Consider the following 18,622-nt stretch of genomic DNA (forward strand, 5'->3'; position numbering starts at 1 on the left):
AGAATGTAAAAATAAAAAAAAATATCTTGGCTCCCAATCAAAAGATGACAATTAATAAAATTAGAAACTTCGTCTATTCTACCACAGTACCTCTTTACCAGGGGTCATTAGAAAGGTTTCGGAGGGGTCTGTGAGCTTTGATGAGAAACAACTTATTGTTTTTCCTTTATTATGTGATGAATATAATTCTGTAAGAGGCTGGCTTTCTTCATATTGGGACAAAGGATCGGTCCTTGGGACATAAAAAGTTGAATCTTATTAATATCTTAAGGAAAAATAAGTTGAACCCGTAATATTTAAAGAAAATCCTATGAGAAATCGATAGAAATATTTATATCAATCGAAAATATTTTTGGTGTTTTCTACTTTTCTCAGTAATATCCTGCATGTCTTTTCAAATTTAGTCATTTTACTGTCGTAAAAAAGTTAGTAATTTCAATCACCGATATCTCGACGAATTTTCACCAAAGTATTACGTGATAAATTTCTTTTGGTTTCAAAAAGAAAGATCTGATTTTTACGAATTTAATTTTTTATCAAGTCGGCCGTTCAAACATTTCATTTCTTACATTTCCTCCAACATTCATTTTAAGATAACAGAACGCATCTGAATTTCTCTCTTTTTTTGTAGATAAATTTTTCATATTTCACTTTAATTTTAAATTCTATTCCTTTTGTGCATTCTTTACGAAACATTTTCCATGTTCCGTTCCCCAATAGCGATTCACCTTCAGAGTATGTTATGTATAAGTATATCCAAAGAGAACTGATATTTTCTTGTCATCTATGTTTACTACTGTTCCTTGGTCTGTTCATAATCACGTGCAAGTGAGGGAAAAAAAATGAGATTGTAACCGAATGATATACAACAGTAACAATATGTATCTTATAATATCCAGGAGAAAACTTTCCATCATGTGTAAAGCTTCATTTAAAGGAAATACAAAAGCAGGTGCAGCTATTTATTTTTTCACAATACAAATTAGAAAGCAACCCAACCGATCATTCTTCTTCTTCTTACAACCTCCCACTTCGAGCACCTAATTTAACACAAAATGCCTTGAGTCTATAAGGCATTTTTTTTTTACTTCTCTTTATATTGTCATTATTATTACAGAATCCATTCTTTTAAGATGCTTTTTTTTACCCTTATATAGCCCAAACTAGTAGCAACTGTAGATTTTTGTGAAGAGAGAAAAAAATATTAATTTAATAGCTCGTGACTTCAGCTTAAAAAAATGAAAGCATATACATACATAAAAGACCAAAGCGTGTTTTTCTATCTCTTTATCTACCAAGTGGTAAAACGTGACTTCTCCGATGATGATTCTTTTTCCCTAACAAAAGAGTTTCAGAATATCAGAAGCTCTCTGTTTTGTAAATCTTTGTACCGTTCATGAAACATAGTTAGTATGTGAGAGGGTAAAAGAATTGTGTTTTTAGAACGATGACAGAAGGAAAAGTTCTCAGATACCGTCCATTATTTTCCGGCTAGTCTATCGCAGCCCAGTGTCAAATCGATTTTAAAGTTTTTCAGTTGATTACTAACTTGAAGTTATGTCCAACACAACTTTGCCAGAATGACATTTTAAAGCTAATGTTATCTGGGATTCGGAGAAGGCAATCATTCGTCTATCTTAGACACTATGTCTAATATCATCGTTTTCCAAGACCAGGGGGAACTTTTTACCAATTTACTCAGGCTTTACTACTGGGACTTTCTTTTCACCGACTTCCATCAACTCTGGTCATATCGTCATAGAGTAATTTATTTCCGATAGAATTGAGTCGGAAGTCTTTTTCTCGAACGAAAGTCATGTCGGTCTTTAATAAAGTCGGTCGCTTGTTGAGTATGGAGGGAAGTTTCGGCGTGGGCATATTTAGAAGCAGCCATCTATCAGTGACAGTCTCAAAGCCCGAGTGGCGAAATGGTAAGATGCTCGTCTTCCACTATAAAGGTTACCGTCAAGGTCCATGGGTTCGAATTTAGCCAAAGAGCATCAGAATCAAGTTCTTTACATACCGAGCCTGGGCAGCCACCGATAGATGATGCCTTCATTTCCCACGCAAGTTCACTGGTTGGAAATTGCCGAATGGCGATATATGACCGGAGTTGGTGTGCGGTAAAATAGCTTATATATCCCACAAGGGGAACAGAGCGGGAGGTTGGTTTCGGGTCCTCGCGGCGATGCGAGTCCGTCACTAAACCACCACAGTAGCAAGAGGCTTGAAAACTATAAATTGGAAAAAACTATAAATGGAATAAGGTGCAAGATAATCTCAGCTCCATTGATTGGAAAGTGCCGTATGGCGATATATGACCGGAGTTGGTGTGCGGCGAAGTAGTAGTGAGATAGTCTCAGGTCCTATATGGAAATAAATTTTATTTGTCAATTACTGGGATCGAACCTGATTGCCTGACACCAACCTTCAAGTTAGTAGACGAGCATTTTGAATCGTGCGTGAAAATAAATTATCAGTCCATAAAACCTATTTTGATATTAATAAGCCTAAATTTGTTCCAAGTAGTGACTGTGTACTTGTGTACGTGTGTGGTCTCAGGCCATTTTATAAGAAATTCAAACATTTAGAGGCAGTTAGAGAAAGGGCCAGTGTTGCGAGAGCCATAATCATTGGTAGAAGAACAGAAAAGACCATAACCCATGAATGAACAGTTTTTCCTTTTTACTGATGGCGCCAAATAGAATGGCTGATGGGCCAAAAACCCCACCAGTTGACATGTTCGAGCTTGACTGGTCCTGGACAACGTTGATATTAGTGCCTGAGACTGACAAATGATTGTCATCCATGAATCCCAGATCACTCCTGCCCGATAGACCGAGACTGATGGCAAATAAATGGGCAATGGCCAGAAATATACCCTCGTAAATTCATAACTTTTAAAACAGGCATCTCGAACCCGCTGAGAACCGTGGCTCTTACCAGCATCCGAGAGTGCTCACTGCTAGCGTTGGATTGACTTGCTAAGCCAAGAGACTGACTGTAAAACGGCACTCCGGTTCCAAATTTTATAAATTTTGAGATATTTTTCTTCCCCCCCCCCTCCCCATACACACCGACACATACAGTTTTCCACCTCACATCAAACTCAAATTGCCCTTCAGCAGAAATTCCAAATTTCCACTTGAAGATTCCTGCCTGTATGGAGCAAACAAGGTTGCATTTATAAGACGCTCGTTACCCTCCTTCATTTCAGTCAGTGTTCAAGAATCAGCATCATTTCAGCAAATGTCAGAGTTGCTATATGGTCACTCTTCATTTGATGGTGAGCGTAGACACTGTTCGTAATTTGAGAAAGGTTCTAAAATGAGTTCGAAATTACAGAATGGAAGCTATAAATCGATTAGATACACCTCTGTTTAGCTACCGGAACTACTGTTTAATGACTGGGTACAACATATAAAAGCCAAGAGAAATGATGTATACATAAAGCGTGAAATTGCTACAAAACGGGAAGTTTGTAATAGCTCCTCGGCAAAGTAAAAACCGGAATTTAGTGGTTTTTACACAAGTTCATGAAACGACTATAGAGTATAGGAGAAAACATCAAGCGCTAGAAAATAATAAAGAGGTTTCATTGGATTTTATTCCTCGTTGTACTTTGGGATTATACGAATACAAAGTGGGTGGAGTTGCTCACGACTTTCTCTTACCGCAACTTTTTGATTAGTCTATAGCTACCCCAAACCTAATCTGTAATTAGGTCTGTTATCTTTGGCAACACACACACACATTCATAAGATTTCACAAAGTCTTACATTTTGTTTATATACACGTGTATAGAGACGCATTAACCTTTGTTTCTTTTCCGTGTGTGATTGAACCTATTGTCTTTGCTCCAAACCTCAACCTTTTTCATGAAAAAAAAAGAGAAAAGAGATGCAGAAAATGATACACACACACACAAACAAGAGTCTCCTTTTTCCTTCTTACTATACCAAATTGCCTTTCCAAATAGTAATCATGTGATTTTAAGCACCGTGATTGCTTTTGCTAACATATTCTGAACGGAAACGAGTTAGAATTTCTCCAATGTAATTTTTGGCAATACAGAAAAAAAGAAATGGTTTTTCATTTCTCTTATACACAAGATTTAGTATTATTTTATTTTCCAATTAGGAGAAACACATGATACCCACTCAAAAGCCGACCATTCCTTGCAGATTGGAATATGCTGTCTTTCCATGATATGGAAGTTTTAAAAAGAAATATTATTCCGATGCTGATGCGATTTTGAACCAGATATATCATGCCTTACATTGGATACGAGTAAACTCTTCTAAAACGTATCAAGTCCGAATTAATTAGAAATTTGGTATTGTAAATGAATCGTCAGGTTTATGAGAAGGTAGCAAAGATAAAAAATGGCAAAATTACTTTTTGTATTCTATAAAGCAGCGTTTCTCAACATATGGTCAGCAGTTCAGAGGTGGTCTGTGATGATGTTACAGGTGGTATGCAAGCAGACTACTTCAATTCTCATTGAATGAGAATGTATTCAATTGTTAAACTGATATTAGCAATATCCTCTTTGGGTTCGATTAAAAAATTAAACCCTCATACTTCCAGTGACCATATTTCATCAATGTACAGAAAACTGCCATCTCATATACGGAATATCGCTAATTGCATTCAAAACATGCAATTCTCAATTAAATTGCTAATTACTGCTGAAGTTAGTGAAATTAAAAGCTATTGCAGATAGAAGTAAAAAAAAGGTATCTCAAGAAAAAAAATTTCGAAAAATGGTCACATTTCATTGAGGAAAAATGCATAAAATTAGAGTCTTGAATACGGCAACAGCACATACGGATTATGCCAGTTGTTGGCAAAAGCATTGATAAATAGTGATAAAACATTGCTATAAGTACCAATTATTGCTGAAAAATTACCAATGCCAGGTAAATGAAGGAGACTACTGGATATCTCAGTAAATTGTAGTCGAAATTCAATTCCCAGTAAAAAACGTAGAATATGTAGTTTATAAGTTATGTAAATTATCCGCATTACAGTTTAAATACAGCATTATTATCAGCAAAAAATACAGTTTTAGTAAAGATAACAGATTAAAGTGAACTTCATTGAAAACCGAGGCAATTGTGATTTTTTGAGAATAAGTGCAAATATCAAGTACTTATTTCCTTCGACGATTCAAATATAAATAAAGTGCACAAAATTCTACAAAATTTGCAAATTACAAGCAAACAACGTTTTCCAGAAAGATGTACGTAGTTGCTGAAAGCTCAACTCTCCCTCAACTCAGTAAAATTGATGAAAAGTAGAATTCCTTTGCGAAGGAAAGAACTATCAGTAGGGGAATGTCATGCATCCGTCATTGCCAGTTATCTTTCAATAATACGTTGATCTTTTGCAGTCATGTTTTGAACCCTGCAAATGGTGATCATATTATTCGCATGTGCCAGAATCTGATGCTGTTATCATTGGACGTCTGCTTAAACATATTACAGCACAATGGAATATACACTTCAGCTATACGTTTAAATTCGTTCGTAAATGTCACTGGAATCCTGTCACTGGAGTCATATCCCAAAGCAAACTTTCCCGTTCAAAATATTGGAGAGATCTAGTTAATTTCTTCCAACAATTCCAAAACATTAAAACAAACATGTGTAAACCCCATTCGCACAGCATACACATTGCATTAACGCAGAATAGGAGTAGTTTTGATTCCAAAGATACTATTTTTTTTCTTTCATTCCTACATAGAATATTACATTCCTATACAAAACACAATACAATCAAAGCAGTAAATAACAGCGTCTAATAAACAGTGTCGGCTTCGACTTGTTCAAAGCAATTGCAATTTCGTGCGTCGAATAAGCTTTTCCTCATGTTTCAAGCCCGTAACTCGAATGTTTACTCGTAATAATCGCATGTCGAGACATTCCTCAAGACTCGAGGATGAGGAAGGTGAACTAGTGCGAGTAATGGTCATATGGTGACCATAAGTCTCGCATTTCACCAGTTGAATCATTATTCCTCGATTTCATTTTCGTTCCTGCTGGAGTGCAGATCACTTCTAACTCGAGGGACCGCCGTATATAATTTTCTGTTAAAATTTATTTTCGAAGCTCAAAATATTTTAATTTTAAATACTTATTAAATTTGAAATTCTCTTCTACACTGTTGAATATTGTGATAAAATGGCACATATTTTTACGGAATCGATTATGAGCAAATCATTTTCTTAACATGATTACAGATAAGTATTTAAACAAACATCAAATAGCATCTCTTTTTTTTCCTATCAACTCTAATTCATGAAACAGGTGATCGATTCGGATGAGGGAGAGAGAGAGAGAAAGATTCATAGATATTCAGGTCGCGATCTGAAGGTAACTAAAGAGTAATTGCGCGTAATCGTTCCCAAAGACTGAAGACATCCTCTTGTGAGCTACCTACTTAATTGCTCAAGAGAAAATAAGTTCGGCATTAAAAGAAGGGGGGAAAAACCAGAAACACTTAAATATCGCTGGTTATAATATTCATTTAGTAAATAAATTATCTTTTCGTAATGGTAATCGGGATATAAAGCATATACTCAATAAACGCTCTCAGCGTTCTTTTTGCCTGCAACTTTGTACGATAAACGTCAAAAATGATAATTATCACGATAGGAAAGATATGACTTTATTATATTTTCAGTGAAATTCTTATTAAATATTTATAATCGTGTGTTTGTGTGCATTTTAAAGTTTTGGGATATATTAAGCTTGAGCTCACTTAATAATGACGCTCTTAATATAAATAATAGATGATTAGTTGATGATTAGTTGGCCTTAAGTATTTTATATCCGCCAAAAGGCCGTTTAAAATATGGCTAATAAGGAATAAAAATTTATATTAATATAAAATTCATTGTTATTAATATTTTATTTATCATATTCGCAAGAAAAAAGTGCTTATTACTTTGCTAAAAATGTTATATGTGACAGCATAAGAAAGTATTTTGAGTGAGTGTACAGGAGAGGTATGCCAAAAGTTTTTATTTTGATTTTTTTTAATTTGGGTCCTTCAGAAACAACTCCTCGTGTTCCACAGAGTATGCCACGAGGCTTACAAACGTAAGTAACAACAACAAACATATACGATTCATACATATCAAACGATTCATACATATCAAACGATTCATACATTCATACATATCAAAAGATTCATACATTCATACATATCAAACGATTCATACATCCATACATATCAAACGATTCATACATTCATACATATCAAACGATTCATACATCCATACATATCAAACGATTCATACATCAAACGTATCATCATACGATTCATACATATTCAAACATATACGATACATACACGATTTAAGAAACTCAAAAATTGCAATACAGCGTAATACAAAAAGAAAGGATAAATCAGATCAGTATGTACAATAACAACATGCGGATGCAATTCGAAAGCGCAATATAGCACCAGTGGATGTCATATGGTATCAATGCAAATGTTAAAAAAAAAAAAATTACAATACATGAATAGAAAATATACGACCACCCATAAATATATATATATATATATATATATGAAAATAGTGAGAAAAGGAAAAAAATTAAAAATAAAATTAAAAGAAAAAATTAAAAATAAAATTAAAAGAAAAAATTAAAAATAAAAGTAAAAGGAATTGGTAATTAAATGAAAATTTGATTAATTATTCAAAAATCAAAAATAGTACTTGCAAAGAAAATGGCAATGTACACTAGTACACACTGTATATACAAAAAATAAAATAGAAACCAATTATTTTTTCGCAAAGATATTTTGTACATATATTTTTAGAATACGAAGGACTTCCTTTGATCTGACCAAATCGGTCAAGAAATAGAAGTTTCAAGTTCTTTTCTGAAATGAATCCTCTCCTTCGTCAGATTTTTGCATGACAGAAGAAGATGCATCGATTCCACGTGTACACAGCGAACTACTGGCAAGTTTCATTCTTGCAAGATAACTTTGAAAATTCCCATGCCCAGTAATAAATTAAGTCAAGTGGAAATTTGTGGAGAAATGGTAACATTTCATTCTCGCCGGAATCGAAGGGAAGACTTGCTTTACCGGCCTGGCATTTTTGGAACTGACATATTCTGTGTTCCACTGATGGATTGATTTGTGTCGATAAACATATTTATAGTGAGATTTTGGGACTACCACATTTTCTATAACATTAAGAAGTGTAGCCGACCGTGCGAGATCATCTGCCCTCTCATTCCCAGTGATGCAACAGTGACTTCGAACATGTGTGAAATCGATTATATATATTTTTTTCTTTTTTAAGATCATTTATAAGACATTGTGTCGCCACCACAAGTTTTTCTGTTGAATTTATATTTTGTAGATTTTGCAAAGAAGAGAGAGAATCTGAACAGATCAGCGCGTTATTATTATTGTGTTTCCAACACAAGATGAAATCCACTTCAAGATTCAAGCAAAGGAGCTCCGCTTGAAAGACAGAACACGTATTTTCTAATCTGAATTGGCGAAACAGGAGCTCATCCTGTTTCGCCCAAAAATTGCCGAAAGTTGATGACACTTTTCATATTCATTATAAAACTTAAGACAAAATGTTTCAGATCAAAATTAGCTCAAAATTTCATGAATAGTTGGTGCTGGACCATGAAACATATATCTATATGTGAAATTTTTTTAATTATTTTGTATTTAAAAAATGAAAGTCGTAATTATGATTAACATTTTGCGGCCAGTCACGCTCTCATAAGCTTATTGATTGGATTTAATATTAATTTTCAAAATTTGTCATATGTGTTCAGCCCCCAGGGCCGTCATTTCAACTTTCCAGGGGGGGGGGGGCAAAGCACATGTACTCAATGTATGTATGTATATATATATATTTGTATATATATGTACCATTTCTAGTGTATTTTCAAAAGCCAGGGGGTGACAACACCCCCCCCCCGCCCCCCTAAATGACAGGCCTGGTTCAGCCTTGTTTTTGCTCACCCTATATAGCTGGGTGCCGTACAAGTCATGTGTTAGGTGCCGCCATCTACTTATACCTCCGTAGTGGGAATTGGATATCGCATGTGATTTTTTTTATGCATGCTGTTTTTGTAATGTGAGTTTTCTTAACCAATGGTGATGAAATATTCCAGTATTTTTCGTACAAATACTGTACTAATATAAGTATGACCATAAAATACTGACACAATGACACGTAAAAAATACTAATATAAATATTAATATAGCATTATGTAAAATAGGATAAGATCAATATGTTTTGTTTATAAATATTAATGTATAGCATTATTTTATTTCATTCAATCAATTAAAACATGGATACAAACAGATCCGTAGCCAGAAATTTTGTTCCGAGGGTCACCACTTTCATTTTTTCTTTTCGGGGGGGGGGGGGGACCAAAGTGATAGAACAATCGATTTTGCAATCTTTTCCCCTTATTTCGGGCATTTCCTCACATTTCGGGGAGGGGGGGGGGGACCAGACCCTTTAAGTCCCCCTCCCTTCGCTACGGCCTTGGATGCAAAGCATTCCGTGGCTAAGCTAGCCTGTAAGTAATGAAAAATATATATAATAATCGCTATATGTAGGTACAAATCATGCATTTGCAAATAACAATGAGAAGAAAGAAAGAAAATCCGCATATATATGTTACATAACCGGTTATTATGCATACTTACCAATCGTCTTGGTAAGTTTGATAAATTTATCACTTTTACTGACGAATATGCATATTACCCAATCATCGTTGTTGCATTTGATAAATACTTGAAATTTATCGCCTTTATCCGTGATTATTCATGATATTCTAGTGAAATTGAGGAATTCGATAAATATGAAAAGGAAAATTCAAATAAGTCTCGTATGTCTGATGAATGTAGTCAGACCCAGATATAACGATACAATACATGTACGAATTATCATGAATAGTATATCATATAAATACGCTTTATCATGTGTACTAACCATGCGACACTTAGATACTATGTATAATCGCCGGTAAAAGTGTTTAATTTAGGTAAATTTATCAAATTTACCAACAACGCTGGGGTAAAAGTTTGCATAATCGGAAGCGAAAGTGATAAATTTAGGGGAATTTATCAAACTTGTGTGCATAAGTTGCGTGACAAAATGCTTGATACTTATACATAACAACCGGTTATTATGTACAATAATCGGGGTTCATTAAATTAACCATAATATATGTAATACAGAGAAGTAAGTAGCAACAAAAATGGAGTTGATGAATAATGAATTGGTTTTATGGATAATAACAATTACATTACAGTATAAGATAATTTAATGACAATAAGTAGATAATTTTGCATAGTTTGCGACAATAAGTAGATAATTTTAATTTTCTTGAGTTAAACGGCCATGATTTTAAATTTATAAAAAAATATATATGTACATGAAGATTTTTTATTAGAAGATAAATAAATTCAAATAATAATTTTCTTACATTGGCCTACGTGTATAAATTCTTATTCAGATTAATTATCTTTTGAACCACGGAAGAACGAAAGACTTCTTTTAACACCGAATTTATAATAATCCCGCTAATATATGCAGTAGTCGGCGTTGCTATTCACCGGCTCGTTGTGCTGTTGAATAACAACTAAGGATAACAATAAAATATAATCGTATACACATGGTGTGTAAGTGTTGATTCGATGAAATCTCAGAACGACTTTAATTTGTATAATCACGTGATTCATATACTATAGTTTTCCATGTTCTCATTGTGAACGTTTTCAGAAGTTCTATGAATAATAGTTATTTTACGATCCCCTCACTTGTCTCCGTTTAAAAAAAAAAAAAGGGCAGCTTTTTTTAATGTTACCTTCGCCAGCCCAGGTGTTAAATATTACCAAATAGAAGAGGTATAAACTTACATATAAAAACCCCACCTAAAATTTTAGTAGGCTATGTATGACTTTGAAAGAGGAAGAGTACAAAGATGGAGGTTGTGAGGAGCAATTATGGAAATAATAATTCGAGCATTTTTCGGTTATTTTCTTCTTTTTTTTTATTTCATTTCTAAAGATGCAATTCGTGAGCGAGTAGTCACGACTCTCCCATCATGCATCATTCCAAGTGAGCAAATTCAAAATGTCTACACACCCTGCTGTACTACAACTCCAGATTGTAACAGTTTTCTTTTCGTATGTATTTTTTTTTCCTTTTATGTTAAATCGATTTGTTTGGTCCTTGCGGAATTTTTTTTTTTTCCTATTCCTTTAGATTATTTTTTTAAGTATTTTTTTTTTTTTATGTATCATCATTATTATTATTATATAATGGCGTCAGGTTGTATCCGCTTCAGCTCGAAATGAAATGTGTAATTGCGGTTGTTTGCCATTGCCGTAAGAAAATAGCTCGCACTTATTTCATTTCTTTTCAACCTTCATCGAAATAGTGATCCTATATAACAGCTGTTAAACACTTCGAAACGATAGGGGGACCCGCCTGGCATTCGTGCGGTTAAAGCAATAACCCAGGGTTACTCAGGTCTGGGTTCGAATCCCAGCTGGATCATGGTTGTTCGAGACATTCCGTAAACTGCAGGTTCCAATCTAGTTAGATTCAGCCACGGGTCTTCGATCTAAAATTTTATGAGCCTAACTCAAACTTCCCAAGAAGTCCGCGGGCCAACTCAAGCCATACTGACATTAGGGATTCTTAAAGCAATCTAGATTCACAAAGACTGAATTTAATGCACAGGGCCGTTCAAACGAATTCGTCAACACTGCCCACAGTAAAGACAAGAGCTCAGAATTATTCATTAGAATAGAATAATTAATTAGAGCTCAGAATAATTCAGCTCAGATTTTTATTGATCCTTAAATCATTTCTTCCATCAACTCTGAATTTCGTTCTTGATTAATTATTTCTTTTATTACTTCTGAAATTACTCTAATTTAATATTATTTACTTCTCTCGAAATTATTTATTCCAATATTTCTCGAAATTATTCTTTATTTAGATTTTACCTAGCATTTTTTCTTACTGATGCTGAAATTATTATTTTTGTCAGTGAGGGGTTAGTTAGTTTCATTGCCCCATTTGGTGATGTAAAAAACCTAAAATTTTCGGTGACCTGAGGTCCATTAGGTTACTACGTCTAATTACGACCGTAACGGTGTTTAAAGTGACTGCGATGAGGGTAACAGACTTGGTAGGGAGAAAATATCGAAGAATGTTTCGGAATTTGTACAATTGGTATCTATAGACTATATTGAGAGATATTAGATCTGATAACGTCTTCAATTTAGAAATCTATGCACTATCTACAATAATTTCGTAAGAAATAGGCTTGAGTTTACTAATAAATCGTTTTAAGCGTCTTAACGGGTAAATCAATGGGGCCCTGTTCCACGGGCCCTCAACTCAAACAGGGGGCACCTAATCATTCAGATTTTTTTCTTTGTCCTGAATTTCTTTTTATCGTGGATTGGTTCCTTTGTTCAATATTTCTTTGAATTAGACAGAGGCAGTTTCTCATTCCGTTTTTTTACTATGAAAGGAAGCTTTCGAAGGAAAAGTAAGGAAGTTGAAAAGGGGGAAGAAATGGGAGCCTTTACGAACTCGTTAAGAACACTCTGATTAAGATCACGATGTTACGGTGAACTCCCTCTTCTCCCCACGCCCACTACGCTAGATTTTGACTTACATAGGATCCATAACTGTGGATCTATTATCACTAGTCGGAATATTCATACTTTTCTTTATACAAATACAACGCCACAACAGGCAAAATGCCCAACGAGGTGGCTGAGAAAAAGATGCCCATAACAAGTATGGATGTCATATATTTCAACATGACAGTGGGGAGGTGCGGTTGATTTCTTAGACATGCAAAAGTTTGAGAATAAACATTTTCAAAATTTTTAGCCCATCTCTGCTCTCTTCTATTCTAACTATATGTCCAGTCCGTGTCCATTTTGAATTCTCCTTCCTCTCCAAGCGATCTGTTTTCTGTCTTGTCTTGTACTGTTCCATGCTCCTTTAGCTGCAGACTGTGTGTATTGCTTTCTAAATTACCTTAAAACGTAGTTCCCAAACTTTTTGTTCCATCGTCCTCTTTTTGAGAAAAATCTTCCCCCCATCGCCCCCAACTCAAGTGAACCCATAGGGTCCTATGTTATACCCGTAGCTTCTATCGCCCCCAAAACTATTCTCTCACCCACCAGGAGGCGATATTGCCCGCTTTGGGAAACACTGCCTTAACACATTGTCGTCGGGTTACGTACTCTTACGTTTTTACAATGTCACTTGAGCGCCGGTCACGTAAAAGTACGTATTCGGTAGACATGCGGTGGAAAGCGGGTGTCGTATAAATACGAGTCATTTACGATTTTTACTGAATGACTAAATTTCCGCGAAATTCACGAAAAAACGCCCAGCGGTGCAATATACCCGCATACATTGTGTTAAGCATACATGGCGCAAAAACAAAAAAAAATTATGATATCAATGACAATAAAATACACACACACTCTCTCATTCTTCGAAGAAGGAATATAGAAAATACGTGAATCGATTGAAATAAGAGATGTGAAATGATTAAACCAAAGAAATATTGTATTTACACTATTGTATCAAAGAAAAAAAACTACAATTTCATCCCCAAATTCCAGACATTATTCAAAGTATCAATCACATCACTTTATATCACACGAATTTATTACCATCATCATATGAATAATATCAACGTGGAAGTGAATAAATAAATGAAAAACACAGAAGTCACACACACAAGAGGCCCAAACCAAAGAAATTGTTATCACAACTCCCCAAGGACAACTAGTCAGGCTAGTTATATTTTAATGAAATTCATTCCTCGTATGCAAGATATTAATCAGTAATAGTATTCAAGCTTCAAGCAGTTAAAGGCTATTCACAACTCGAAAAAAAAAAAAAAAACGTTTTTCTTCAGAAACGTTTTGCGTTAAAACGATGATCATTTTCTGTTGCTACTTCACTGCGCTTCGGTATTAATATATATAGCGGCGTCTGGACGTTGTCTCGGATCTTTCATTTTACTGAGACTAATTATTACTATCTTTCTCCAATGGTTTTTCCTAAATTTGTTATTTTGTTTTAAATATTTGCCATCTAATGAATAATTTCGCTTAATGAATTATTGATGTCGGCTGCGTGAAGTTCCGTGAAAGCTTGCATAACTCGAGTTTTAATCGTTTTGTGAGTATCTTTTTTAAATTGATATATGAGGAAGTTGTGGGTTACTTAATACATTATATCATTGGAAAAGACTAGAAAGAAAATTAATGAGCCTGATTAACTTCAGAGTTTTCAACCGTGGATTTTGCGATTGACCAATTTACTAACTTCTTACTACCGAAGGGGTAAATTTCTTCAGAAAGTTTCATCATTGGAAGGTTAAAAATAGTTCATTAAGGAAATATGCAGTATGTGCGATACAGTCAGCAAAGCTCAGAAAAGTATCAGTGATTCCAGCTTGTAGGAATATTTGATTGAGCGAGGTATTCGATTATGCGGGGAAACACTTTAATCCTTTGATTACTGATGGTACTTTATGAAGTTTACAGTACTACTTCTTTTTTAACCTCCGTAACATTCCTTACATACGTTGTTGAATGCTGCTATTTTGAAGCATTTTGAAGGCTCTTCACGATTACAGGTGACAGCACAAGTGGAGGGACTACTAGTGTTCTAAATATGTTAATTAATAAAATTCAGTTATATACAGGGTGGGGGCAAAAAGTCCGTAGAAACTTTGAAAATGAATAAAAACCGGAAAAATAACCGAAATAAAAAACGGTTTGCAGGGTTAGCATCGCTATGTCACTGGAATTTTTTTAAGACAGGAAAAAAAAACTCAAAATATAGGTGCAGCCGATAAGTGGTGCTGGTACGAGCGACTTCGGTGGAAATATGCAAATGAGACGGTTATAAGAACTTAATCCACGATCAGTTCACTGTTGTAAACCGCGTATGTGGACCTGCTGTACTTTGCCGTTGCTGGATTTGTGACTGGACTGTAATGTGTTATCCCCTGTGGTGGTGGTGGTCATGTGGTACAATGCTGTAATAAACGATTTGGAGGCATTCTGTTCGTTATTTGTTATTTATATTTTTATCTTTTCTTTGACTTGTGTACGTCAGCGTCACCTATCGACTGTTTTTTGCTATTTTTTCCTGTCTTAAAAAAGTTTCCTTGACCTAGCGATGTTAACCCTGCAAACCATTTTTTATTTCGGTTATTTTTCCGGTTTTTATGAATTTTTAAAATTTCTACGAACTTTTTGCCCACCCTGTATATATATATATATATATATATACATAAAGCTGTAGAGCTGTTTACTACATTACACAAAAATGTGATGGAGTAAAACACTGCCTTTAAAAAATGTTCCCCTAACAAATGTATACATAAAACTAATTTTGGCTTTCTTTGTGGTATTTCATTCAAAAAAATAACGATGCAATATTATGGTCCATTATTATGGTTTTTTTTTCAATATGTTTGAGAATTGCTTCTTTTTTTTTTATTGTAAGTGCATAGTGCTGACGAAATGTTCAAATTCCAGGTTAATTAATTCGTTGTGTGCTAAACATTTTTTTGAAAAAAAATTATTTCCTTTATTTTTAGGCTTTAATTAGAACTATGGTATGCTATACTTTGTTATGGGCATCTTTTTCTCAGCTACCTCGTTGGGCATTTTGCCTGTTGCGGCGTTGTATTTGTATAAAATGGCCTACAAAAAAATTCACACGATAATTATTTAATTTTTCATAATGTCGCGAGCACTGCCTGTATTCATCATCTAAAGAAGAGCACCCTAGCGGCAAATTTGATGATGTGGTAGAAGAACATGAATTCAGGGATGATTTCAATCCTTAGAATGCACAATTTGTTCAAGGTGTTTAATTGAAACGTTGATCAAGTGCACGAAATCGGACTCGAGCATCGATCACTCTGGGTGCTCGTGAGCAACGGGTTGAAGTTGCCCTTTTGTAGGTATTTCGATATTGTGATAAAAGGCCCTCTAATTGTAGAAATCAACAGCGAAAGCGAAAAGCCATTGTCTCTCGTGATACAAATAAAATAGTTACTCTCACCGTATTCTTTAAAGCCATTATCCCAATTAATTGTCTAAAATTCAATTTTTAATATGAAGTGAATATACATCAGTGTTACCTTCTAGAACATATTTTGCATTGTATATGTACATATATATAAACAGGTGCATATTGATTTTATAATTCTTATATATATATTTGTAGGAGGGAGCTTACGGTCACGATCGGTGATGATTGATCTTTTCGAGCAGCATCAAGCAACTCACGTATTACAGGTATTATTGCTTCATCGAATGCAGCGTTATCCTAATATAACCTCGATGACAGATTTTGAATAAATTGATAACAGATAACGAATAAAATAGACCAGACTGCGTTTATGAAAATTTTTAAATCTCTTATGAATCACTAAAAACGTAAATCACGAATTTTCGTGAATAGTTTTATGCTTTTTCCGTGGAAAATTTCACGATAAAATTGTTTTGCTTCAATTCACGACAAATTAAAAAATAATAATAATTTTTACAAAAGTTTCCGAAAGTTTATTGTTTTAAAAAAGAACTTGTTTTTAAAAAATTTAACCAATTATATTGTCGTACTTATACAGACTGTCCTGAATTATTTGCACATCAGATATCTCTGCAACCGTCGACTTCAGAAACACGTAGTTTCAATTACATAAAGTTAATTAAAATCTTAAATTTGTTCCAGGGGTCGTACACATTAAAAATAAAGACAAACTTTTTATACAGTCCCCACGCGTGGGAGTCAAAAACTCAGTTAGAATGTTTTTGCCGTGCCTTCTCTCTGAGACCAAAAAAAAATTGAACGCCAATATTCGCTGAGATATTTGAACTACAAAAATCGAAGAAAAGCAGACGGAGCTTGTCCGTTAGTTTATGCTGTTTCTTCTCATATTTGCTCCAGTTTTTCAATTCCAATATCTCAGTGAATATTGCACCTTCGTGGATTTTTTTTATTTCCTCAGAAGAGATAAGGCAACCAGTTTGTGATTGAGCTTTGAGCACATGAGGACTGTATAAAAAGTTTATTTCTTTATTTTTATGCAAATACGCCCCTTAAAATCAATTTTAAGATTTCAAGTTGTTGCAAGCCATTTGAAAATTTTGTACCAATTGAAACTTAGTCAACGGTTTACCACAGAGATATCCACTGCGCAAACAATTTGGGTTACCCTGTATACAAATTCACCTAATTGAATTTAATTCCAATTTCAGTCACTTGACGGATTTGCGTTTGCACTTGGAGCTGACGGAAGATTTCTGTACGTATCGGAAACGGTGTCTATCTACCTTGGTCTATCGCAGGTAAATTTAATTTGCATACCATACTGTATACAAGGTGTCCTGTGAGGGGTTATTCAAGTATTACGTCAGCGTCGACGGGGGGGGGGGGGTTTCGGATTTGCTGACTTTTGATGACAAGGGGGGAGGGGGAGTTTGAAGGTTGCTTACGTCATCAACCACCCTTTTTGGAGATATGAAATATTCTAAGCTGCTGACGAAATTTTGCTGACAAGGGGGGGAGGGGGGTTAAAAATCGCTAAAAATCTGCTTACGTAATACTTGAATGGCCCCTGAGTGCTAATGCGGCTTTTACTCATCAACCGTCCGTCGTAGAGCTTTAGTTTCAATGTGAAAAATTCTCAAATGGTGTTCAAAAATTACCCTGCACCAGTTTTGAGAGTAAAAATGCAGTGCGCCAAGAAATAAAAAAAAAATTCTATACGGTTCTTTAATTTCTAATTAAAAAGTTGGTGACCTGTCTCTCTTGAGGACAACAAGAAAAAATTCCAAGATTCTAAATGCAATATTCGCTGAGATATTCCAATTCAAAAATCGGAAAGAGGTTGGGAATGAGAAGCATAAAAATGAGAGAAGGTAGCGTTGTCTGTTAGTTTATGTGATGCTCTTTACCCACTCTTCTCCGATTTTTGAATTCAAATATCTTAGCGAATATTGCTCTTAGAAACATGGAATTTTTTTCTGTTGGCCTCAGGTGATAAAGGGCAGCAATTTTCTAACTGGAAGTTAAATGACAAGGGACCGTATACAAGTTTAGATTTTTCATTTTCAGTACTGTAAGATCAGATATGGTCCACGCTCTGTCCCAAGAGGGATGTAAGCGTTTTACCCCGAGGGGCTGGACCACGCTGGGGGAGACCATTTTCAGTACTGGTACATATGATGTTTCAGTTTCCATTTAATTTTTCTTCGGCAATTTTATCGCACAGGATGTTCCATAAATTCGTGAGTAGTTTAAAAATTCATCAAAGTTGAATGTGCGGTTCGCAAAAAACTTATTCTCTCACGAAGGGGGGACTTTTTCCCTTACAGAAAAAAAAAGTTCATAATTTGTCGATAGATGGCGCTGCACGAAACATGTGTCCGAAACATGGCCCCCCACATCCTGAATCAGGGCTCCGAGGCTGGATCTTTTACGGGCCCCCAACCAGACTTTCACGGGGCATCTTTACGATGAATTTATTGTGTGAAAAACAGGAAAATG

At 34.9% G+C, this 18,622-nt stretch overlaps 1 protein-coding gene across 2 annotated transcripts in view; it reads left to right on the forward strand.

The window, feature by feature from the left end:
- LOC149081772 (protein trachealess-like) overlaps window positions 1–18,622 on the forward strand; it is a 178,851-nt gene that overhangs the window by 146,738 nt on the left and 13,491 nt on the right. For both annotated transcript variants that reach the window (XM_089237209.1, XM_089237210.1), the window contains exons 4-5: window positions 16,298–16,368; window positions 17,332–17,421. In XM_089237209.1, coding sequence (XP_089093335.1) covers window positions 16,298–16,368; window positions 17,332–17,421 — 161 coding nt within the window. The remainder of the gene's footprint in view (window positions 1–16,297; window positions 16,369–17,331; window positions 17,422–18,622) is intronic.

Source organism: Pholcus phalangioides, unplaced genomic scaffold, assembly GCF_987345545.1.
Source record: "Pholcus phalangioides strain wild (caught in Gottingen) unplaced genomic scaffold, Ppha-v1.0 ptg000009l_1, whole genome shotgun sequence".
NCBI lineage: Eukaryota > Metazoa > Arthropoda > Arachnida > Araneae > Pholcidae > Pholcus > Pholcus phalangioides.